General features: G+C 34.4%; 3 protein-coding genes and 1 pseudogene across 5 annotated transcripts; 3 read left to right on the top strand and 1 right to left on the bottom strand.

The window, feature by feature from the left end:
• The first annotated feature begins 351 nt into the window (after nt 1-351).
• Nucleotides 352-6,200, top strand: LOC145563276 (histone deacetylase 14, chloroplastic-like). Its single transcript, XM_081623719.1, has 9 exons — nt 352-487; nt 1,208-1,440; nt 1,569-1,643; nt 2,754-2,855; nt 3,483-3,554; nt 3,791-3,847; nt 4,156-4,407; nt 5,316-5,497; nt 5,634-6,200. The coding sequence occupies exons 1-9, from the start codon at nt 454-456 to the stop codon at nt 5,932-5,934; spliced, it is 1,308 nt and encodes a 435-aa protein (XP_081479845.1). The 5' UTR covers nt 352-453; the 3' UTR covers nt 5,935-6,200.
• Nucleotides 6,201-6,726: 526 nt separating this feature from the next.
• LOC145563273 (pentatricopeptide repeat-containing protein At2g13600-like) lies at nt 6,727-14,225 on the top strand. Its single transcript, XM_081623718.1, has 3 exons — nt 6,727-9,042; nt 10,182-10,264; nt 14,043-14,225. The coding sequence occupies exon 1, from the start codon at nt 6,929-6,931 to the stop codon at nt 9,023-9,025; it is 2,097 nt and encodes a 698-aa protein (XP_081479844.1). The 5' UTR covers nt 6,727-6,928; the 3' UTR covers nt 9,026-9,042; nt 10,182-10,264; nt 14,043-14,225.
• LOC145563274 (ABC transporter G family member 5 pseudogene) lies at nt 11,727-14,888 on the bottom strand (annotated as a pseudogene). The gene is made up of 2 exons (XR_014094517.1): nt 13,006-14,888; nt 11,727-12,206 (listed from the first exon to the last, which is right to left on the bottom strand). The product of XR_014094517.1 is annotated as an ABC transporter G family member 5 pseudogene (transcript).
• Nucleotides 14,889-20,600: 5,712 nt separating this feature from the next.
• Nucleotides 20,601-24,973, top strand: LOC145563272 (uncharacterized). 2 transcript variants are annotated; one of them, XM_081623716.1, is made up of 6 exons: nt 20,601-20,891; nt 22,388-22,453; nt 23,181-23,255; nt 24,081-24,210; nt 24,288-24,404; nt 24,502-24,973. In XM_081623716.1, exons 1-6 carry the CDS (start codon nt 20,728-20,730, stop codon nt 24,646-24,648), a joined length of 699 nt encoding a protein of 232 aa, XP_081479842.1. In that variant the 5' UTR covers nt 20,601-20,727; the 3' UTR covers nt 24,649-24,973. The 2 variants fall into 2 exon arrangements, with proteins under 2 accessions (XP_081479842.1, XP_081479843.1); XM_081623717.1 differs by having other exon boundaries at nt 20,638-20,891; nt 24,505-24,973.
• The last annotated feature ends 270 nt before the right edge of the window (nt 24,974-25,243 follow it).

Below are 25,243 nucleotides of genomic sequence, written 5' to 3'. Positions count from 1 at the left end.
ATGGTTGTAGAGAAAGTGAACAGGGAGGAAGAGAGAAAAAAGAGGAGTATGGAGGAGACACTGCAGAGATAGAGGAAAGTAAAAATTAAAATAATGCAGAAGAAAGAAAAGTCAAAGGTCAAGATTCCAAACAATGCATGCTAGTCAACTGTTACTTTACCGAATACTCATATCTAAATTATTTATCTTCACAATTAACAGTTACATATACAGTTCACAACTACATCTACCTTCACAGCTATATTTTGCCGAACATGCCCTAAATGATACAATCGAGGTGCAAGAACTTTCCCACACCCTTGCCACTTAGCAAGCTCACACATGCATTTGGCACATGTTGCTACTATTCATAAGGGAACAAGGTGAAACATTTGAAGGGTTGAGGATTATTAACGGTTATCGTTCATATGCGTTTTCCGTAGCCACTACTCACTAGCCATTAGTCCAATACCCATGGGAGTTCTGCAACTCTTGGCTCCTCAGCATGGTATTTTCTCTCTCTTTTCTCCTCCTTTCCTCGCAAACTTCCTTGATATTTAATTCTGAAGTTCATTTGGTTGATAATAATTAGTTGTGAAAATCGAAATTTGGTGTTTAGTTTGCTATTTGATTATATGTTGTTTGTTTGCAATTCGCCCGAATGAATTTTCATTTTCTGGGTGTATTTTGTTTTAGGTTGAATTTGATTGTTTTTGAATTTCTTGGTAATAACGATTGAGAAATTTCCCGCCTTGAAATTAGTTTTGGAGTTCTTTATTTCCGGGTTTCACATTTCATATGTTGTGGGTTTACATTTGTTGAGAGAATTTTCTCCCAATTAGTTTTGGAGTTCTTTATTTCCGGGTTTCACATTTCATATGTTGTGGGTTTACATTTGTTGAGAGAATTTTCTCCCTGATTGGGATTAACTCCACTCGAATCTAGATTAGTCGGAGTCTAGTAAGCCGTAGAATAGAGGGTGATGACCTTTATCATGTTTGAAGCAGTAACTGATGGGTTACAGCAAGTCAGAAACTCTGAACTCAATTAACAACTGTAAGGCTTTTGATACAGAAGGGAATGAGTTATTGGATGAATTTATCTAGGCGTGGAAAAAGGGATTAGTGTAATGGGGTTTATTACCTTCTAATTCTAATAGTTAATGTTGCGCCGATATCCTGATATAGGAGCTTTCTGTTTTGTTGATGTAAGTTCACATATGCTGTAGGTAATATGCTGCCTTTATTTGAACGTTCTTTGTGTACATGGAGGAAACCACTCAAGTTTAGGCTCTTCATTGGCCATGCAAGGCATTCATATTTAAGTAACCTGAAATCAAGGAGGACAAGCTCCATTTCTTGCTCGACTAATTCAGAGAAAGAGCCGTCTAATTCTTCAGATATACAACTAGATAATGCCAAAGTCATTTACAGTGTTGCTTCTGCCACCGGGCACAATCAGGTATTTTTATTTCATTGTTCCCTATTAGTTCATGCAATGAACCTCCACACATTGCATCTTGAATCCTGAATTTTTTTGGGTTGATATTCTTGCACTGAGATTGAGGTTTTTGGTATAATTCTCAACAGGAGTCACATCCAGAGTCTAACCTCAGAGTTCCTGCAATCGTTGATACTCTTGAAAAGTTGGAGCTTACTCCAAAGGTAATTACTAATAAGCCTTTGTTTTTCTTTACTGTTAGTATGTGCATTCATGACATAAACCTTAAAACTACAGCCTGTTCACCATATTATTTTTTCACAATGGTTCTGTATTAGATTTCTCAGAGTTTATGTTACTTGTTTGGAATATTCACTTGCATCTCAATTATTGGAATTTGAGTAGTGTAGTAACATGCAATTAAAATGCTCAGAGGAAAGGGATATTGATAAACTGGTTGCATGAGGGGAATTTAGACTATGAAATTAGCTTTAAAAGTTTGAAGGTGTGACTCAGGGGAGAGCTTGAGGGTCCTTATAATGCTCCTTTATGAAACTAAAGTAGCAAAATAAAAAGATTTTTCTATTTACATGGTTGTATATGCTATTTGGTGATTGTGAAACTTACAATCTTCATAGCTATATGGTGATTGTGAAACCCTCATATTTACTTTTATCATCTCCTTTGAATTTCTTTTCTTTATTTATGAAGATTATGTTGGCAAAATGGAGTTGTTTTGTCCTTTACTCAGTTCTTTACATGATTTCACAGACGAAAATTGTGAAGGATCTGACATATTCGTGTTTATTTATTTAGTTTTGAGTGCCTTGTAGAGTGTATTTAATAGTAATAATAATTCCGTGGTCTTAGTTAAAAGTTCCATATTAAATGAACACACTAATTCAGAAGCAATAATAACGTGTTGGAAAAGTTTATACCTGTAGAAGTTAAAAAATAATGTTATTCCTCTGTAAAATGTGGATTTAATAATAGGTTATGAGTTGGGAAAGACTCATTGCCCACCTTTAAATATATGGCTGTTTGATTATGTATTGAAACTAAATGAAGGCGTTATAGCCGACATTGTAGACACATTATATATTTATGAATACTTGAATAGTTTCTAGGATTGCTAGCTGGGGCATTTAGGGGCATATATGTGAAATGGAACAACTGTGAATGATTTATATCCCAAGTTGCTAAATATGAAAGTCTGTACAAGTCAGAAATGTCAATTCTTAATAATGCTAAATTTCTTGTTAAATCTTTTTATTATTATTACTCTCCAAGCCTCCATATTCTGCTGACTGGTACTTTTGACTTATGTATGGTAGTATCGCAACTCAGAAATAATTGAGATCCAGCATTTTAATCCGGCTTCAGTGGAAGATATAAGTAGTGTTCATGAAAGAGCCTATGTATTAGGTCTTGAGAAGGTTAGTGTAATTTAACTCTTCCAATTCTGTATATATTAGGTTAGAAGCTTTGTCTGAATTATGTTCGTAACATATGCATCATATTTTTGAAGCAAACCTCAGGCCCCAAACACCCCCCCCCCCCAACATATAAAAAGAAAGTTGTTGGATAGCTCTTATGTTTCTGCATGCCCGAGTAAATGTTTTAGCAAGTCAGAATAACTCTCTGAGAAGACCTTTCTGGCTACTCCCTCATTTTGAATTTTCTATCTTCATTTATAACAATTCACAAGTGTTCGCATATAAAAAAAGATGGCCATCCTCTTAATACTTGCATTAAATTTCTGAACACTCAGCTGCCTCACCTTATGTCAGGAATTTCATATGGAAGCAGCTGGCAGCCTCATGTTTAGTGTCTACCAGTCATTAAAATGTTTTTGCAGGAAAAAAATTTCTAGGAATGGCTTCGGTGTTTGTAAAATCCTTGATTTCTTCGAGCCTAACCATTGAGTTCCACTTACAATTACAAAATCACCTCTCTGTTTCCCTTTTTCTATTTTTATTTTTTATTATTTTTTTAATATCACCTTGTTCTTTCGCTCATATAGGTGAGTTTGATGTGCTAGTTCTATAAACTTTGTTTTGTAGGTAATGGAAAAGGCTTCAGAAGAAGGCATTCTTTTCATTGAGGGGTCTGGACCAACATATGCTACGGCCTCTGTAAGACTACTGAGCTTATCTCTTTTTTGTCCGTTGTGCGTGTGTGTGTGTGTGTGTGTTTTACTCTTGTCTTGGTTCACAATTTTCCTATGCTATTATGAACCCCCCCCCCCCCCACTACCAGGAACAATGTGAAAGAAAAGGGAAAAGTTTTAAAAGATTAATTAAGTAATTTTGCTAGATACTCCATCCTTGGTCTTCAGTAATTTATCTAACAACATTTTACTGCTCTGCAGACATTTCAGGACTCATTGCTTGCAGCTGGAGCAGGATTAGCTGTTGTTGATGCCGTGGTGAGATCCCAATCATTTCATTACTAGTGTGTGGGAGGATTTATGAGGCGTTATGAAAAAACCTAGGAATTATGACCACACGTACCAACTTTTAACTCACTGTTCTGTCTTCCCAGTGAGATTATTTTACTGTGGCCAAAAATATATATTTGACTCCAAGGACGAGCATGTGAACACTTTTTTCTTGTGGCATGCCTAACGAGCATGAGAATTTGATGTACTTTTGTGGTCTTTTTTCCAACATTCCATGCTAGTAAATAGAAACTCTGTAAAATAGTTAACTGACCGAATATTATCAGGATATTTAGGTGGCTGCATCTAAAAAGTCTCCAGAGCCTCCATCTGGATTTGCTTTGATTAGGCCTCCTGGTCATCATGCTGTTCCAACGGGGCCTATGGGCTTTTGTGTTTTCGGAAACATTGCTGTCGCTGCTCGCTATGCTCAGCAAGTTCATGGATTAAAACGTGTTTTCATCATTGATTTTGATGTTCACCATGGCAATGGCACGCATGATGCATTTTACGAGGACCCAAATATATACTTCCTTTCAACTCATCAGGTGAACCTTTGTTCCTGCTTTGCTGTGCCTTATTAGTAAAAAAAATTTGAATTCTTGATTATTTTCAGCTTTTCGCTTGTATACTTTTCGCACTTGCTTGCTGTGGACGAACTAATGCAAATTAATGTGCTTCTTATCCATTATTATACATAATGGGAAACGGAATGGGTTAATAAACCTAGTTTGATAGTTGCGAACCAACAGCAACTTGGTTTATAGTCTTTACACTGTGCAGTTTTATTTATTGCTTAGGGGCAGATGTGTATCCAGTAGTAACTCTATGCACTTTAAGGTGGAAAGATGTAGGGATGGAAAAAAGTATGAAGACCAAAATGTGACAGAATATGTATATTGTTTTGTTGTAGGCTCTTTTATCCCCAAGTACACAAATCTGTATTTAAGGTACATGATCTTTGGTGTGAGATTTACAAATGTAGCTTGCTGGTTTCTTTTATGAAATACTGTTCTTTTGGGCAGTTTTCCTTGATCAACATACATCTTAATGAGGTTGGCCTTTAGTACAGTAGCTGGTTTGTTTCCTGAAAGGTGCTTGTTCCATTTATTATCATATTTCTACTTCCGTTCTCTTTTCCTTTTATTTTCCCTAATCTCTTACAAGTATCATATATTTTCTATGACACTAAAAAACCAGACTGGTATGCAGGGTGACCACTGATTTTGTGTTGCTTGTAAGCTATCATATTTAAGTGATTGGAATGCTCATATTCCGTAGTTGAATAAAGCCGTGGTTAGAATTTTAAATGATGACAATATCTTCACAGAACTTAAAGAAATATTTGAATTTGATCATGTCTGAGGTTTCTCAGTTAAATGTTTAAATGAGGCTGGCAGGCTACGGCTGCCGATCCTCCATAGATGTTTACTCAAAATTTTAATTATCAACACAGGATGGGAGCTACCCTGGTACAGGAAAAATTCATGAGGTAGGCAGTGGCAAAGGGGAAGGAACTTCATTGAATTTGCCATTGCCAGGAGGATCTGGAGATGTTGCTATGAGAACTGTCTTTGACGAAGTTATTGTCCCATGTGCTCAAAGATTCAAGCCAGACATAATCCTTGTATCTGCTGGGTAAGCAGATTAATCACCTGTACTGCATTTTTATTCATGGTCAAACAATAATAGGTGCTAATTATGCCAAGCACAACTGTAGTAGTGTAGGGTGTATCATAATTTTGCTCCTACTGCATTTTTTATTTGTATGCAGTTACGATGGACATGTCTTGGATCATTTAGCTAGTCTTCAGCTCACGACAGGAACTTACTACATGCTTTCTGCTAGCATAAAACAACTAGCCAAAGAACTATGTGGAGGGCGCTGTGTGTTCTTCTTGGAAGGGGGATACAATCTCCAATCTCTCTCTTATTCAGTAGCAGACACATTCCGTGCTTTCCTTGGTGAGCCTAGCCGTGCATCAGAATTCGATAATCCGGCTTTTTTGTATGAAGAACCATCAACCAGAATCAAACAAGCCATTCAAAAGGTGAAGGCTATACATTCCTTGTAGACTTGATAACGATCAAATAGCTATAAAGCAAATACTTATTGTAACCGAGCCTTAGTATACTTGTAAATAGCGAAGTACATGGTATTACTTTGTTGTATTTTTCTAAATCAAACTGACAGAAAATATATATGTATCCCTACCTTATAAATCCCTAGAAACATACTCTTATGAATAGTGTAATGCCAATTATACCCTTCAAAATGTGTATTTACATACATACCCTCATTAATATGTAGATGCTATTTTAATGAATAGTGTTTAGACAACTACACCCTCTAAAATATTTATGTACTTTTATGCTTTCATAAATGTTAGTTGTCTTGAACATTTATACCACCTAAATATAGTTGATTACATATTTTCTCTTATTGTTTTTTTTAGGAAAAATTTCTCTCAATGTTAATTTAACTAATTTTGTGATTTAAAAGCCAAACAAAAAAAACCTTCAAGACATGGCCAGCTATGACGCGCGCATCGCGTGCGTTAGCTGCCCTAGTATATGTATAATTTCTTGATTTTCATATAAAGGATTAAAGGGATGCAATGTCTATTCCAAAAGTTGTCCTCATAGCTACTTGGCCAAATGTGGTGTGGCATAAATCCTTGTTCAGACTTTCCAATCGAAACTTTAGTAGATTAATCGATAGGTGCAACACATACTAGCCCTCAAGGCTATAAATAAGAATTCAATACATATATAAAATAATACGGAGTACTTCATATTAATCTAAGAATACATGATAAAATTACAAGTTGATCCGTATAGTAAATATTTTGTTTTCATTTAATATATCCAATTGCGTCTTTTATATTGCCCTTACAATTTCAATTTATTACCCCTTGCTGACTGCTGAACTAAAACAAAAGCTGCTGGCAAGTCTCGAACATGGGACTAAATTGCCAAACCCAGAAAGCTTCACTTACGGTTGCAGCTTCTTAAGATAAAAAAGGAGCCAACTTTGAATTTAAATTGTTTCAACATTTGAATTATGGGATGGCAAGAAATGTGCTTGTTAAGCAAGATTTTGAAACCCTATCTTTCTCAAATTCATCACCTTTTGCCAAATTATTGGATTGGTGCATTCGATCAAACTCTGTGCGTCATGGCCGCTGTGTTCATGCTCGAATTCTTAAATCCCAGTTTGTATCTGAGATTTTTATTCAGAATAGGTTGGTTGATACGTATGGTAAATGTGGGTTTGTTGAGGGTGCACGTAAACTGTTCGATAAAATGCCTCATAGAAACATTTTTACGTATAATTCAGTTTTAAGTGCTTTAACGAGATGGGGTTTTCTTGATGAAGCTGTTGATGTGTTTTTGGATATCCCTGAGCGTGATCAGTGCTCATGGAATTCGATGGTGTCCGGGTTTGCTCAGCATGATCGGTTTGAAGAGGCGGTGGAGTATCTTGTGGGGATGCATAGAGAGGGTTTTGTGCTGAATCAGTACTCATTTGGTAGTGTGCTTAGTGCTTGTGCTGGGTTAGTGGATTTGAATATGGGAATTCAAGTTCATGCCTTGATGTTGAAGTCTCCGTTTTTGAAGGATGTGTATATGGGGTCTGCTCTTGTTGATATGTATGCAAAGTGTGGTGAAGTGGAATGTGCTCGAAAGGTTTTTGATGGAATGGTTGATAGGAACCGGGTGACATGGAACAGTTTGATTACATGTTATGAACAAAATGGTCCTGTGAGTGAAGCTGTAGAGGTGTTTGCAAATATGATGGATCATGGGGTGGACCCTGATGAAGTTACACTGGCTAGTGTGGTTAGTGCTTGTGCAACATTAATGTTAGTTAGAGAAGGTAGGGAAATTCATGCTTTGGTTGTGAAAAAGGATAAGTATAGGAATGATTTAATCTTAAGTAATGCATTGGTTGATATGTATGCAAAGTGTGGTAGAATTAATGAAGCCAGATTCATCTTTCAAAGTATGCCATCAAGAAATGTGATATCTGAGACAACTATGGTGAGTGGTTATGCGAAAGCAGCAAATGTGGAGACCGCCAACTTTTTGTTTATGAATATGATGGATAAGAACATAGTATCCTGGAATGCACTTATGGCAGGTTATGCACAAAATGGAGAAAATGAGAAGGCATTGAGCTTGTTTCGGTTGTTGAAGAGGGAGTCTGTTTTGCCTACTCATTATACTTTTGGGAATCTACTCAATGCTTGTGGAAATCTTGCAGATCTGAATCTTGGCATGCAGGCTCATGTACATTTGTTGAAACATGGATTTTGCTTTCGTTCTAGACCAGAGTGTGACATCTTTGTGGGGAATGCTCTTATAGACTTGTACATGAAATGTGGGTCTGTTCAAGATGCATTTCTAGTTTTCAAGTATATGGTGGAAAGAGATCATGTTTCATGGAATTCAATGATTGTAGGTTATGCTCAAAATGGACATGAGATTGAAGCACTTGAGATGTTCAAGAAGATGATAATATCTGGTGAGAAACCTGATCACATAACAATGATTGGAGTTTTATGTGCTTGTAGTCATGCCGGTTTGGTGGAAGAGGGTCGCTACTATTTCCGGTCAATGTTTAAGTCGCATGGTTTGGAACCATGGAAGGACCATTACACATGTATGGTTGATCTGCTTGGTCGGGCTGGTTGTTTTGATGAAGCAATAGATTTAATTGAGACTATGCCAATTCTGCCTGATTATGTTGTATGGGCTTCTCTGCTTTCTGCTTGCAAGGTTCATAGAAATGTTGAAATGGGGAAGTACGTGGCAGAGAGGCTATTGGGAATTGATCCTACTAATTCTGGTCCTTATGTTCTTCTCTCAAACATGTATGCAGAACTTGGAAGGTGGATGGACGTAACTAGTGTTCGGAAGCTTATGATAAAGAAGGGAGTTGTTAAGCAGCCTGGTTGTAGCTGGATTGAAATACAAAGCCATGTACACGTGTTTATGGTTAAAGACAAAAGTCACCCACAGAATAAAGAGATTTACTCAGTGTTGAAAAATCTAACCAAAGAAATCAAATTAGCTGGATATGTTCCTGACCCTATTGAATCAGAGATCGTTGAGGAAGAAATCAGTTATGAAGCTGCTTCATATCATTCAATGGATATATAACTAGTTGCTGGCTTTGGGTGAGCCTCTTGTGATAAGCTTTCATTTCTAATCAGTGTATTTTGTGGTTAAATTTTAATGCTTCTTTATGCTGGAAATTAAATAATCTAGTAATATTTTTATATAATTTGCTTGCCGTTTCCATGATCTAAATGCTCTGTCATCCCAAGTATTGGAGACCTGTTACATGTTTCTTCTTACTGTTAGTTGAACCTTCTATGCCTACTTCACATCCTTGTTCTATGAACTACTAACCAAATGGTTGAAATTAGATGTGTTTTAGCCCTTTGGTCCTTACATTTGCTCTTTCTATCAGTGATTTATTAATACTCTATAAATTTTAGCAAAATGCACTGGAATACTTGAGAACTGGAAAAGAAGAATAGAACGGTGTGGACTATTTATCTTTGGGTAGGTAACTTACTGTATTCATCCCACCTTTTTCCTAAAGAGCTGCATTTGCATTTAGTAAATTTAATGTCAAGATGTGTCACTGTAACCAAATTTAAGAAAATCAAGAGTTAGGCTTAGCTTGCCTGTGAGAATTCAGCATCTTCTTGATATCAATTCTTAAATTAAAAATGGAATTTAGGATTTCATATCGTCAGGACAGAATTCCTCCATCTGCTGGCTCTGTTGTCTTAGGAAAATATTTATTTCAAAAGTTATGCACCCAGTTGCACAGTACATTGGACTAGTACATTGAACTCTTGATAAAAATCTGGTAGTTATTGGTTCTACTTGTTCAAAATTGCGGAGGCAATATTAGCATTGGAATTGGTTAGTCAATTAGACTTGTATATATATGAGCTATAAGGTTATGTATAGAATCCAATTTTACTATACAGTTCATATGCCATATGCATGAGCTATGTTAGGTTAAATCACCTATAAGTGTATTAAAGGTGTGATTAGTGACCTAAAAAAAAAGTTTTCTGCCATGATTTGTGTACAAATTTGTAGATTGGGTTTATAGTCTTGGCATCTGCTGCTTTGTCTAAATTTATTTTCATCTAACAGTGTTTCCATGCAATATAAGCGTTTCTGTTGAAGAATGAAAATTTTTTACAAGTGAAATTGATGTGCTAGAGACAATCTTGTAGATGTCATGATAATGACCATTATCTTTTACTGACGAACAAAAAAGAATGCAATTCAGGTACATGGAATTGTTTGATTGCAGATATCTTCGTTTGGGATGTTGATTTTTCAGCATAAAGCATGGAGATCATCTGAACCATGGTAAATGTCTATCTTTTCTAGAATGATATCCAAGTTAAGAGCATGTCATTCCATCTTTCTTGATCATTCAATCAATGCCCAAAATATGCTTCCTAATTCTTTGTATCTTGATCCGTTGATCGTCTGGTAAGCTGATTCTTCTGGTTAAACTTTGTTGCTTTATATAAGAATAAGGGTTTCCTTATTGTAGATCCTTGATTTTTTAGGGGTATATCTAGTTTTACACTTATACCCCATATCCTATTGAAAGTTTTGAAACTAATGCTTTGTTGTATAGCATGTATAAGGCTCACAATAATATTAGTTTTTTTTTTTCATTGTTGGATTGTTTCTATGAATAGTCGTATTCTATCATTAATCTTAATAAGCAAGTGTAGTAAACACTACTTATGATTTGGACAATTTTGTTTAGTTCATCTATTCATATTGCTATGAAGAATTTTTTAGTGTACTTCTGAGGTGAAATACATGAAATTATTAAGATCAGTGCCTTTCACTGAACATCGTTTTAGAGCTTCCAAACTTGTGGACCCTAAATTTTTACCTGCTTTAGGAAAAACAATATATGAGGACAAGGGATGGTTCTCATATGTGCCAAAGCTGTCAAGATATTTCAAAGAAGACAAAACTAAAATGAAGTTATGGTTTATGAGCCACACATTACCTTGCTCGTGAACCTCAAATTTAGGTATGATGTGCTTCTAGTGATTAAAAAGAAGAATGGAGGAAAAGAGAGAAGTATATCTAAACAAAGTAGCTAAAGTGGTTCACAAACTATGTCTTTTCATTTTTACTCTTTCCTTTTTTTAGTTTCAAGTCTTTCTATGGAACATAACAACATGATTCAAGACAATTTAAGGAACTAAATAAGGTCCTCTACTCCTTTTTGAAAAGGTCGAAGTATCACTAGATTTGGCATGCTGGTTTGATGGTACATCATAAGATATGAACTTGAGTGCCTTAAAGCATTGATTATTGAATGGCTTCCTTGTAAAAGTTGAATTAACATACTCATTTTTTTTACCATCCTAAATCATTTTGGGATTAAGGCTTTGTTGTTGTTATTGTTGTTCCGTCATTTTACTAATCTCTTATTTATTCACCTTTTTCTTACTCTCCTTTCTCTTAGAATCAAGAGTTTAAAATAAGTTGGTAAAAAAAAAAAGGGAGTGTGCTGCTTTTGGAATTAGATTGATGTCCAGTGGAAGTTACAAGTACCGACGAATCAGATGCTTAATTGCTTAAATTAGTGGAAGATCTAAACTTCTGCTGTGGCAGATACAGTTATAAAAAATTTAATTTACTATAGAGTGATCATTTCTTGAGGACATAAATTTCTATTTTTTATTTTTTCTGTCATTAGGTACCTTTCAGTACTGACTAGGCAATAGCCAACTTGGATTCTTGGACTACCTGATGTGGAACCGGATAAGCACACAGAAATTAGGGGACTATATAAATACATCGTAAAATGTTTGAAGTTAATGTGCAGTGTGATGCAGTATACTTATTATTACAGTATGATTATAGTTCAGGTAAAAATGGTTCCTGATACCAGTAGCTTAACTGGCTACATTGAAAAAGAGTAAAATAGAAAGCTTGCAATGTAAATACACAATTTCTTGTTAAAATAAGAGCAAAACAACATAAGCAACAAAATTAGCACCCAAGAAAACTACTGGAACCAAACCACTCAACTATAAGCTTTTTTTTTTAACACCCACTTGCGAAACCCAAACAAATCCTCTTCATCAATAATTAATTAGTTACCATGTGATATTGTAGAGTCTTCACATGAGACTGCGACGGTTCTTTTGCTGTAAATTTGTTTACTTGCGTGATCCGGTGGGCCACGACACCTTGAGTTGTAGGCTCTTTCAGCCTCATTTTTCCCTTCCTTTGGCCTCTGGTCTCTTTTAGAGTTTCACCTTATACAGCAAACCTATTTGTTGCATGAGACAAAGAGGGAAAGGAGCAAAAAGAAAAGGTTAGAATAGTGATGGACATAGCAAAAACTCAACTATTGCTCAAATAGAAGCAGTCTGGTTTGTTTTGTTATTTGCAAGATTTCCAAGGGAAAGAACTGTTGTTATGTACTCCATCTGTACTTTAGAAAAGACACTGCATTGTTATTTCTCTCTTTCTATTTTGATCATAAAATATTATCTTTCAAAATAAAAATTTAGCCCCTGATTTTCCTCTTCATAAAGTTGTGAATGCTCATTATAATGTGTATGCAATCTGATAGCTATCTGTAGTCCCCATAACCTGTCAATTAGAGTTGTTAGATCAGCTTCATCACTAAGAGTTATTAGTCTTTAAGTGCACCAGGGAACATATGCACTGAAATTATGTGGCAACAATTTTTGTCATTCCTAATTGTTATTATATAACACATACACTTGATTATTTCCTAAACAATAAATTTTTTTTTTAAAAAAAAAAAACAAAAAAATTTCACCTAATAATATGCCAAAAAATAATTAATTCAAATGTACGAAAATGATGTTTACCAAGGAAAACTTAGCTTTCTGATATTTTCAATTTTTGTTTTGGGTTCGAATGAACCAGAAGGGCATTACAAATTACAAATGGGGGAGGGGGATTCTTGATATCATTGCTCTGCTAACATCTTCAAAAGAAAATTAATTGAATTATCAAGACCCTATACAATTATGACTTTGCTGAATGTAAGAATGATTGTATTGATGTATAGAGAAAGACAAAGGTAAAGAGATTACCATTTTCAAACAATAGAACCCTTGAAAGTTCTTTTAAAGCATTTACATCTGAGAATGACATAAGATATGAACCTGTACAGCAAAATGAAGCACACCGTAATCAACACATTCATCCATCTATTCTGCTCACCTAAGCCTTCCTCCTTTAGGACATCCTTCCCACTCATCACACACATCCCAAACATGCTCTCCAAACACTCTGTTGACCCCGAAAATTCGTTGATTAGGAACCCTTCATAAGGGTACTTAAACAAGGACAGATAATGCATCCCAATCCAATATTTTGGGATTTGCTTCTTTGATATAAAGTAGCCAGAGAACAGAAAAAACGATCCCATCACACCAGAAATTAAAGAGTTTCCAACTATAAAATTTGGCACCAGTGCACTGAAACACACCACAACTGAATTAGCAGTGTAGAGGATTAACCATATGAGCAGTAAGAAGTGTGCGAATGCCATGAACTCCGGCTTTAGACCCACTAACCAATACACTGGAACTGTGAACAAAATGGCTAGGATAAGCAAAAATGGGAGGTACACTATGGCATTTGCAATGACATAAGAAGAGACTCGATAGCTCCCTGAGGATGTTTCCTTCATTAGTATGTCTCTCTCCTGCAGGAAAATAGGCAGTGCTTCTGTGGTGCAGGTCAGCAAAAATGTTAAGATAAATGCGAATAATCCAACCCTTTCAAACGCCCCTTCCAAATTATGCTTAAGATCATAGAATATAGACCCTAACACCAGCCCTGAAACCAGCATCTGCAAGGTCCTGCAGGCAAACAGCTCTTTTGTCCTGAGAACAAGCTTAGAAAATCTGTGACTTAGGATAATTATTTCTCTCAACCTGGAGTTAGCAAAATTGTGGGTTTCAAGCTCAATTCCCATATATGCAGTCTCCTCATCCATCACCTTAGATTGCTGAAAGAGCTGTTGAAGGGTTTTTCTCCTCTGCTGTGGGGCAGCTGCAGGAGCTGCTTGTTGCAGTGATGAAGCTGAAATTTCTTCCTCTTGTTGTTGTTGGATTGTTTCCAGGTAATCTATTGCAAATTCTACAACGTTACAATGAGGGAGGAGCTCAAGACCCATTAGTCCAAGCTTGGACCCAAGCCGATCAACTGTGCCATGGTGCAGAACTGTGCCATTTGATAATAACAAGATTGAATTAATCTGCTTCACAATGCGAAAACCAGGTTGATGGATGCTCAAAATGATCGTTCGACCTCTAGTTTCTGCCATATTTTTCAACATATCAATAATTTGCAGTGCTGAGGTACTGTCAAGCCCTGATGTTGGCTCATCCAGGATTAGCACCTTAGGGTCATGGATCACATCAACACCAATGGAGACTCTCCTGCGCTCTCCTCCAGAGATTCCGCGTATCCCATCATTTCCCACCCGGGTATTTGCCACATGATCAAGTCCTAGCTCTTGCATTAATGACTTCACCTTGGAGCTTAATTCCGAAGGCTGGAGTTTCAGCCTTAATTTTGCACTAAACATCAGTGTTTCCTCCACAGTAAGGAGCGGGAACAGCATGTCCTTCTGAGTAACAAACCCTGAAATCTTGTTAAAGTTGGCCGTTTCAATGGCATTGCCATTAATGAGAATTGAACCAGCTTGTGGGATGAGCTTGCCTGCTAGTATTTCAAGCAAGGAAGATTTCCCTGCACCACTCGGCCCCACGATAGCGAGGATTTCCCATGGCTTTGCTCTGCAATTCACCTGGTTTAGCACTGTTCTCACTCCAGAAGATGATGTTGTTTGATGACCTTGTTGATCAGTCTCTCTCTTGAAAATGCTAAATGGGTTTTCATTGTTATGGCTGTAGATTTTGTAAGTTATGCCTACTGCTTCAATCTCACACCCTTGTTTCTTCATTGAGCTCTAGTCTCTAGAAGAATATTAGGTGCTCTCTCTCTCTCTTGCTCTCTGTCTGTGTGTGTCTTTATAGCTGCTTCTGTATTTTTCTAATCTATGTTTCTGAAGTTTTATAGCTGGAAGTGGCGGAGTTGAATATGTTGGTTGTTTCACTCAAAATCGACGTAACACATTCTTTATTGTACACCCTATTTTTAAAAGTCGGTTTGTAATAATTTGAGTAACCTTTTTACATTCATATATACGGAGTAACAAGGTAACACTAATACATACACATATATCATAATACTGTATTATAATTGTATTGTGCACCCGATGTACACAAGACGGCAGGGCCGTAGCAAGGGCAGGGCAGCTGGGGCGGCTGCCCTGGGCCCCTTGTTTAAAAGCCCAACTTCAATACAATACAAGGCCCCAAAAGATATACTTTGTACTAAAAATTTTTTTGAGGGAACTTCGTACTCTATAATACTACATTACTACGTACATGTTCATATTAAATTAAATTATTAAATTAAATTTAAAAAAAAAACAAGAAGTGTGTACAGTACAACACTATAGTACTATATAATTCCAAAATATCAAATGGCATTTTTGGTCAACTTCTTTCTTCCCTAATTTTTTACCCAAATTAATTCACTTTCCTTAGTGAATTTGATTAGCCAAAAAAATGTCATTAATTAATGTATCAAATTTTTTGGTAATTTTATTTTCAATGTATCTCATTACAATTGTCAGGCAGTAAAATTTCTTCGTGTTTGCATATCCAATTTTTTAAAATTTTATATCAGTATATGTGAATTAGGGCCCAATTCATGTTTTTGCCCCAGGCCACCGAAATCTCAGAAACGGCCCTGCAAGACGGTATAATGTTCTCGAATCATGGGGTGTTTAATATGTTTTGGCTGGAGCCTGGGGTATAAGTGAAAACAGTGAGTGGTGTTCTACTATGCTCTTGTGACTGATATAAGGATTCACGTGCTCTGTTACAAGTAGCTGTTCTTTCTTATTTGCTTCTTAAAATGAAATTTGGAGGTTGGCTTTGGAAAATTGTATAGTTCACATGCTAAGCTAAAGTTTGGCATTGGCATTATATACTTGTAGTTTATTTAGTTTTGGTTGTTGTTTTGTGATTTTAATAATACTGTATACAAATTTGTAAATTGTTTGCAATTATAATCCCAAGCTAGCATTATGTAGTCACAGTCACGGGTGTGACAATTTTTATTTTCTAATACTATATGTTCTATATCCTAGCGTGACTAAGAAGCAATATAAATACAATTACAACTACCAGTGGTTGTTTTTTTTTTTTTTTTTTTATTTTTATTTTATTTTTTATTTTTTTATTTTATTTTTGTTTTTTTTAAGATAAAGAGCATATGATTTATGGTTAAAAAAAAAAAAAAAAAAAAAAAAAAAAAAAAAAAAAAAAAAAAAACTAGATTTAACTATATACTGTATGAAGTATCAGTTTTTATCTTTATAAGAGCAAGATTAGCCCTGAGTCTTAAGACTCAGGATGACATCATCATTTTTTGATTTTGTGATCTTAAGACAAGACTTTGTTTTTTTAATGCATTTAAGAAGTTAAGTCTTAACAAAATCTGAAGTGGAGTCTTGAAAACTCAAGACTCAACTTAAGACTCAACTCTATACACTATACACAGTGTTTTCCCTATATATACATCAAAACACGGTATTTTGATAATAATTTTTTTTTTTTTTTAGTTTCTTAAATACATTATAATTTATGTACACTTCTTTAAAAAAAAAAAAAAAAAAATCTATGAACGTTGTTTTTTTTAAAAAAAATGTATGTATGTTGTTCCAATTTTCTTTTTATAGATGTGAACTTTGTTTTTAATTTTTTGTATACATTTACAACTATTTAATGCAATATGTGTAATTTTAAAATTTCACGCATTTTTAAATCAATTAAATTCATGTAGTTCCATTATAATTGATTTTTTTTTGTTTGATCTATTTTGCTATTATTTTTCAACTGTGACATCTAAATTGGTTAGAAATTTGTTACCCCACTGTGAATATTCATATCATATTAAAATTATATATGTATTTCAAAAAAAATATATTGAAATACATTTGTTAAAAGACAAAAAAAAATTAATAAATATTTTAAATAAATCTAAAATAAGTCTTAAGATTGAAGAGATAAATCTGATTGAGTCTTAAGGAGTCTTAACATAATTAAAATTAAAAAAAATAAATAAATTTAATATAAAATCTGATGTGGAAATTAATTAAAATCTTAAGACCAGACAGGGCTAATCTTGCTCTAAGGAGTTATAGTGACTGAATACTTTCTTAACAACCAAAAATAAATCATTGATCAGCCACAATTCTTCATAACCTTAAATTCAATATTTTATTTTTTTTGACAAGAAATTCAATATTTACATACATTAAAAAATGTATTAAAATAATTCAGGACATTGTTTGTAATTGAATCATATATGGTACAATCAATCATAAATTCTTTTTTTTTTTTTTTCTAATTTAATTTAATTTTTTTTAATTTATTTATTATGTGCTTGCTAGGTCCACATTTGACAAAAGTTTTTTATTTATTTACAAAAATACCACTAGATAAACACTTTTTTGTTTATCTGAAGATCAACCTGTATTTTCTCCTAGTTTTTGTGATGTGAATCAAGTTTGTATTCCATGCCCAAAGTATGATGAATGTCAATGAAAGAAGAGTGGCCAAGTGTTTCTCTCAAGGGTGTAACCATGTTTAGGACATAGTGGCCGTAAAAAAGTTATATTCTTAAGCGAGCGAGTTTATAATCATTAGTTTTAACACTAAACACTTAACCATTGAACTATATCATATTACATGTAAATTTTTTATTTTTTACATAAGACTATAAATATAATTTGTTTAAACAATACCTACCAGCTACCACTGAATTGTTTGACCTCAAAAACTAATTATTTCAATAGTAATGATCAACCCAACCTTATAAAAAGTTTGACCTAACTCTTATAATTATTCCAAATCGAAAGAATTCTTGGACATGATAGATACTACGTGTTGCGCTCATTAGCCACCCAAATCAATGATTAAGGCCCTGTTTATTTAAGCTTCTAGGCAGAGTAGAACAGGGGTCAGCAGAGCAGAGTAGAGCAGATTTCAGCATTATTATTATTATTATTATTATTATTATTATATATCAAAAACTGATAAAGTCATACAACCTACAAAAAATTAGTGGGAAGTCGAGATACAATGTGGGCCCCCACTCTTCTAGCTATAGAAAAGTCTATCCTAGTAAAAATATGAGCAGCAGCACGAGCCCCGATGTCCTGAGTCGTCGAAAACTTCTGAACCCGCTTTAGCAACGCGACAACCTCCTTGTCTAACTCCCCAAGTGAAGAAAAGGAGAAGGGAAGGAATCTATATCCAATTGCTCGACAATTAGATTCATACTTGACCCGCTTCCGATGAGTTGCATCAACCACAACCCGCCCAGGCTCAAAGCCAGATAGCCCCAACTATGTCAAAGGAGAAGACCCTGTCAAATTAACACAGACATCACGACCACGATCATAGGAATAAAGTAACACATCTACAGATCTAAGGGCCCCGTCGTTCCCTCCAGACAACCAATGTCAACCTCCTTTCTAGCTGAAACCCCAGATTGATAACAAATATCAATAAGAGTATCCCGAACAATATTATGCCGATGTTTAATACCAACCATACCAGCACACGACACCTCGTGATCATCGAAAATATCCCCAATGAAAACCCTTGAACAAGCAATGCACGGCGTCGAAACAGCGAATAAAGGAACACCCAAGCGGTAGCGCAACACACATCGGTAAGTCTTTGCGTTCATCGTCTAACCCAACCTTGAAATAGGAATTGCCCGAAGCCAAGTAGAGGTGTGATCTTCCTGCTGCGATTTCCACAATGCTGATTGACGAGGAGATAAAGAGAAGGTGGATTTTGCAGATGCGGTAACCTTTGTGAAATATATATCTGCCAATTTTTTCATGAGTTATTATTATTATTATTGTTGTTGTTGTTGTTTTATTATTATTGTTGTTGTTGTTATTATTGTTATTATCATCATTATTAAATTATTATTTATGTTATTATTATTTAATTTTAACTATTATTACTATCATTATCGCATTGTACTATTATTATTAATATTATTATTATTATTATTATTATTATTATTATTATTATTATTATTATTATTATTATTATTATTATTACCACTATTATAATTGATTTAGGTGAATGAAAACATAAATAGATGTGTACCACCTTTATCATATGTTAATAGTAAATAGATAAAAGACAATGGTTTAAAATATTCAAATTATTACAACCACTTATCAATAACAAAACATAATTAGATTAGAGTTTAACATTGTGGTGAATTAACCATTTACTTCCATATGATCTTCATTTTCATCATCTTCATTGTCATCTTGATTTTCATTGTCATCACCTTCATTGTCGCTTTCCGAGCGGTTAGCCCTCCAAATTCGGCGTGCTATACGATGTCGCACTTTGGCCATCCTATTTTTGCGCCATTGTGTATACATAGTTGAATCTGATATTCCTATACTTGCATCATGTTGAATGATTGGTATGCCAAGCTTATGCATCCGAATAAAATTATGTAGTGTGCAAGTGGCTACAATGATTGTCATTTGACTCTTTTGTGACACCTGTGACATGTTATGTAATATCCTCCACATTTTTTTCAACTGTCCAAATAAACATTCCACCTTCATTCTTAACGATGAATAGAGCTTATTAAAATGTTATTTTAATCCTCTAGGTGGCATTTACATAGGAAGGATTGGTAATGTGTTACCTGAGCGGCTGGAGCGAGGCGGCGCCGGCTGAGTTCTTGGTGCCTGGTCGTCAATCGGCGGCAACTTTGGGAGGCAGATCTTCGGTGATATCGAAGGCTTTTAATTTTTATTTTTTTTTTACTTTTTATGGCAGTGCTTCCTTGTAGGAGTTGTAGTCGTTGCTTTATATGGAGGAAGTAGGATAATTTTTTTTTTTTTTTCCAATTTTAAGAGCATTGTATGGGTAATTGGGGATAGTATTGGTCTTGGCAAGATTTGACCATAAACATATTGGTTGGTGTTTCAAATAAAATAAAAAAAAATTAAAGATATTGGTTGAAGTTTTTGGTTAAATGCACTGTATAGTTATTGGTAGCTTTTAGATTTAATTATTAATTAATTCAATTTACTTTTTTAATTTCTTTAAATAAAAAAAGGGTGAAATATCAGTAAAATATCTTCCTTTTTATATCATTACTTTTTATTATAAAAAGATATTGTAGTATTATTATTAAATATGAAGTATTATTATTCCCACAAAAAATATATATTATGTGTTATTATTATGATCAATATATATTTATAAATTGCTAGACATTATTATTAATAAATATTATTATAAATGTGAATAATTTGTATTGTGAATTATTAATTATTATTATTATTCTTAAATATTAACTATAATTATTAATTATTTTTTTTTTGAAGGAATTATTAATTATTATTTTACTAATATTATTAATTAATATTAATTCAGAGCAGATTTCAGCAGAGTAGAGCAGGGCAGAGCACAGCAGCTTTAAAGAATGAAACGCATAACAGCTCTAAAAAATGGGGCCTAAGTGTGATTGGGTTGGGCTAATAACCGAGGTTGCCTTTTGACTAACTAACCGTAGACTCGTAGAGTGAGGGAGAACCCAAACTCAATTTCGGGTCAAACGCCATTTGTAAGAAAGGTTTAACTTTGTTAGGGTTTATCTGCTAAATCTCAACAAAAATGCAGAGAAGATGTACGACGCCATTGATGCACTCACTTCGAAGCTTCAGCACCACCACTAGTAGTACTACCACTGATAAGATCGTCGCTTCTGTGCTCTTCGAAAGGCTTCCTGTTGTCATCCCCAAAATCGACCCTGTTATTTACGCTTTTCAGGAATTCTCGTAAGCCCTAATTTTTACTACTTTTTTTTCCGATTTTCAATTTGTTGAAGTGAAAATGTAATGTTTTTCATTGTTTATTTTATTTCGGGATCAAATGAGCTTGGAATTGAAAAAGTTGTTACTTGATTTTTGGTGATTGAATGATGAATTTGATGAAAGTTTAAATGGTTAAATGTATATGGTATAATGAATGTGAAAGTGTGATTTTAGAGTTGATTGTGATTTCTGGAACACATTTTCGGAAAAAAGAAAGATTTTTCGGGTGCATTTTTAGGGGCAATTATTCCCTTTTTGCTTGATGATTGAATAATAAATTTGATGAATTGCAGATATTTGTAAGGTTGAATTTATTTGAAAGGACAAAATTGGACTTCCGAATACATATTCTAGGGGTACATTTTAGTATAAGATGAATTAGGTTTAGGGGCAGTTTTTGCCTTGAGCTCAGAACAAGTGGTTAAGCAAATGCTATGAGTCACACTTCCTACGGTGCGTCAAAAGAAAAGTCATTTTCGGCTTCGATTTGGTGACCTTTGATCGGTTTTGCTCAGAAGATAATTAGTAATGGAGTTAATTTAGAAGTTAGTCTTTTCATTGGAAGCTTAAGAGGATGGTTCTAGTCTACTGAGGATGAGGATGGATTTGAAACAGCTGTGGTTAATAGTCCATTGTTCTGTAACTCTACAAGCCTAATTTATAATTGTCAGCAAGAATGAATATTAGTTTGAACACTGCTATATAGTACATACGTAGTAGGACTTTGAAACGCTTCAAAGCTGAAACCGATATATATATATATATATATATATATATATATATATATATATATATATATATATATATATATATATATATATATATATATATATATATATATATATATATCATATTGCTTGAAATTTGGATGTTTGCCTAGGTTATTTTTACATTGGCACTGGGTTAGGATAAATATAACATCTGACAATTGTATTAAGACTCTTCATTATGTCGTGTATAATTCCGTCCGTAGTCGTGTTAGATACATAGCGTGACATGGTCTCATAGCCTCATAGGTTTGGACTGGAAACATGCAAACTTTAAAATAGCTGGTTTTGGTATGGCAGAAAATGGTCACACAATGAAAAATATGGTGTTTCTAGGATGGGACTAAACCTTATCGAGTGTTCTCAGGAAAGAAGAAAGGAAGGGGGATTGGTAGAACTGTAGAAGCTTCATTTCAGGTTCTACATCATGAATTATCTATTGCTCACTTTTTTTATACATGGAAAATATTGTCATGCAACTCACTGCATTTGTTGAGACCTCGTATCTTCTTGGCTCTCATCTGTGAATAAGTGAAATTTAATGCTCCGTATTCTGCTGGATATGATTAATGATGCAAGATTTTTCAGAAAATTATGCTATTAAATGTAATAACTTCCGCATATACTGTATTGTAGTAATTTCTGTTATTTTGCACCTCATTTAGTGAAGTTTTCTTGTTTGATTATGTATAGGTTTCGATGGAAGCAGCAATATCGACGGGTATATCCTGATGAATTCTATAAGAAATACGAAGCTCGGTAATTGCTTAAATTTACAATCTTATCTGATCTCTCCCTCATCTAGTTAATGTCATGAGATTGGATATATGTCTCATAGGATAATCATGAGACTAATTGTTGCAATTTAGGGTTGATGGAAACTATTATCTGTATATCATGTTGTTACATTTTATGAGTTCCTCCCTCTGTTTCATTACAATTACCATATTTGGTGGAATATAATATTTGTTGCATGCTACAAAAAATGGTTTGGAAACATAATCTACATATGTCTATTATAATGTTAACCATTTATCTGGCATGATAATTAGTTTACACCCTCTGTGTAGGTGAATTATTGTGTCTAGATGGCTTGTCATATTGGTGTTCTATTTACGAACTGGTTTACTTTTGTCCTGTATTAATGTGCTATAGGCCTATAGCTATTGGCAAAATTATGAAAGTGAGTTACAATCTAACCCACTAGAGATCAGATTGATGTAATATTCCAGTTTGTAATTCATTTGTTTGCCTAATTCTGTAATCTAGCTCCAAATGAGTAGAATTTGGCTTGTAGAAGTTGTGAATGACCTAAGCTAAGAAAATATAAGTCTGTGACTGTAACTAATCACAAATCTAGGTTAGGTGTTATTATATATGCATCTTCAGTAAGCTCTTTTCTTGTTCTTCTTTGTGTCAACTCGTGCATTATCCATAAACCTATTACCTACTTATGTTTATCCTCTTTGTTTGCATTTTCTGGCAGAGGAAAGGGTGATTATCAAATTGACTACAAACCAGCTTCACGGATCACTGAAGCTGACAAAGCAAATGATAAAAGGTATTAGAAGGTGTTTCTTTTATGCATAGCATTTTTGTGTCACTATTTTCTGATACATTAGTTCCAATTGGATAGGCTGGCAGAACAAATACTTTTGGATCAAAGTTGATTGGGATTTAGCCACTTTGTTATTGCAGGTGCTGGCTACATACAGCCGACCCCCACCCCATCCTGTCATATGTGAGAGCCTCATAGTAGGTTTAATGTCTTTGTTGCAATTTGATGCATAAATTTTACTTGATTACTCATCTTTCTGAATATTACGATACTTGATGCATAAATTTGATGCTTATATTTGATGCATAAATTTTACTTGATTACTCATTGTAGGTTTAATAGTTTGAAAAGATTCCTCAGTCACATGATATCCTGTTATTAACCGATTAAGACTGACTCACAGCTTATGGTATTTTTGCCGCTGTTGTCCTCTATTTTTTGCTATCATGTTAAACCAATGATCTCCACTGTTCTATGTACCTTAACATGCTCGTTTTTATTGGCACCTTCTTCCTTGGGATTCCAAAAATAATTAAAAGAACAACCTTGCTGTGAAGTAAAATTTGCTATAGCTGCTTCGTCCACATGATTTTAGCATATGCTGTTAATGCCCCAAACTTCTTTTCCCATTTTTCCTTTTTGGTTTTTTATTATTTGGTCATCCTTTGTGTGGACAACTGTATGTGAGAAAAGCTTCATATAAGACCTTTACCTTCCTGTTCGAAAGAGTGGGGATGTGTTTCTGTGAATTGTTATTGTGGGTCTGGAATCCTTGATATATGTTTATGTATAATAAGCATTAAACTATTTCCATTTTTTTCCTTTAAGGTCACTGCAAAGAGCTCTAGATCGAAGGCTCTATCTTCTCCTTCATGGAACTTCTTATGACTCTTCTGATGGGAAGCCTGTTTGGCATTTTCCAGAAAAGGTCTATGATAATGAAGAGACGCTGCGGAAGGTTGGTAATCTTAGAAAGTGGTCTCTCGTCTTTGTTTTTTGTCTTTTTTTTCCCTCATAATCCACTGCTCATTTCAGTGTGCAGAGTCTGCTCTACAATCTGTTCTCGGTGACCTTACACACACATATTTTGTCGGAAATGCACCCATGGGCCATATCGCTGTACAGGCAGCTGACAAAGCAGATCCATTGAAGGTGTGTCCCAATGTACTGCACGAATAAATTTTCATCTGTTGTATTTTTATGCCTGAAACACATAAATGAATTATCTTATCCTGTATTTTTTTTATAGCAGAAATTCTTCTTCAAATCACAAGTAATTTCAGCGAACAAGATTAATGTTAGTGGATGTGATGATTATGTTTGGGTGACCAAGGATGAACTATTGGAGTATTTCCCTGACCAAGCTGAGTACTTGAAGCAGATGATTATTAGTTGATTGGCATATGGTGGTAACCAAAGATTAAAAGAGTAATATTGTAGACTTCCTTAGCCTTCAACTACTAGAGTATATGTATTGTGATCTGTGGAGTCATCCAAAATTCATGCTAAATTGTGACTTTGTGAGGTGATAGATGATTAAGCTGTTCCGAGTTTTGTTTTGGTTTCCTGAGGAAGATTAGGTTTTCTGTTCATGGTATCTCAGCAGCATCCGAAGTGCAATCTTTTGAAAATAACTATGCTTCTATTACAAGGCTAATGAAATTTTGTTTGTTAATCTTGTAACTATGATGTTCATATTTTCAAAATTGGCAGAGTACTCAGCTGAATTTGAATGTTCATATGTTCATATTTCATATGTTTTTTAAGTCGTTCATATGTTCATATGAAAAAATATTTATCATATGAACAAATTTTTTAAGTCGTTCATATGTTCTTATATTGAAGATCCTATAACTCCTTTCAAATTGGCAGAAGAGCCCTTGATCAATAGGTGATTTTATATGATTTTACTGATGTATAAGGGCGTGTTCATCCCATAGACTTAAAGTTGACTTTCAACAAACTTTTACCTTCTTACAAAGTTATTGACT

The sequence above is a fragment of the Chenopodium album genome, chromosome 10, assembly GCF_948465745.1.
Source record: "Chenopodium album chromosome 10, dcCheAlbu1.1, whole genome shotgun sequence".
NCBI lineage: Eukaryota > Viridiplantae > Streptophyta > Magnoliopsida > Caryophyllales > Amaranthaceae > Chenopodium > Chenopodium album.
The sequence above is the reverse complement of the archived record's forward strand: the minus strand, read 5'-3'. Positions and strand labels throughout refer to the sequence as shown.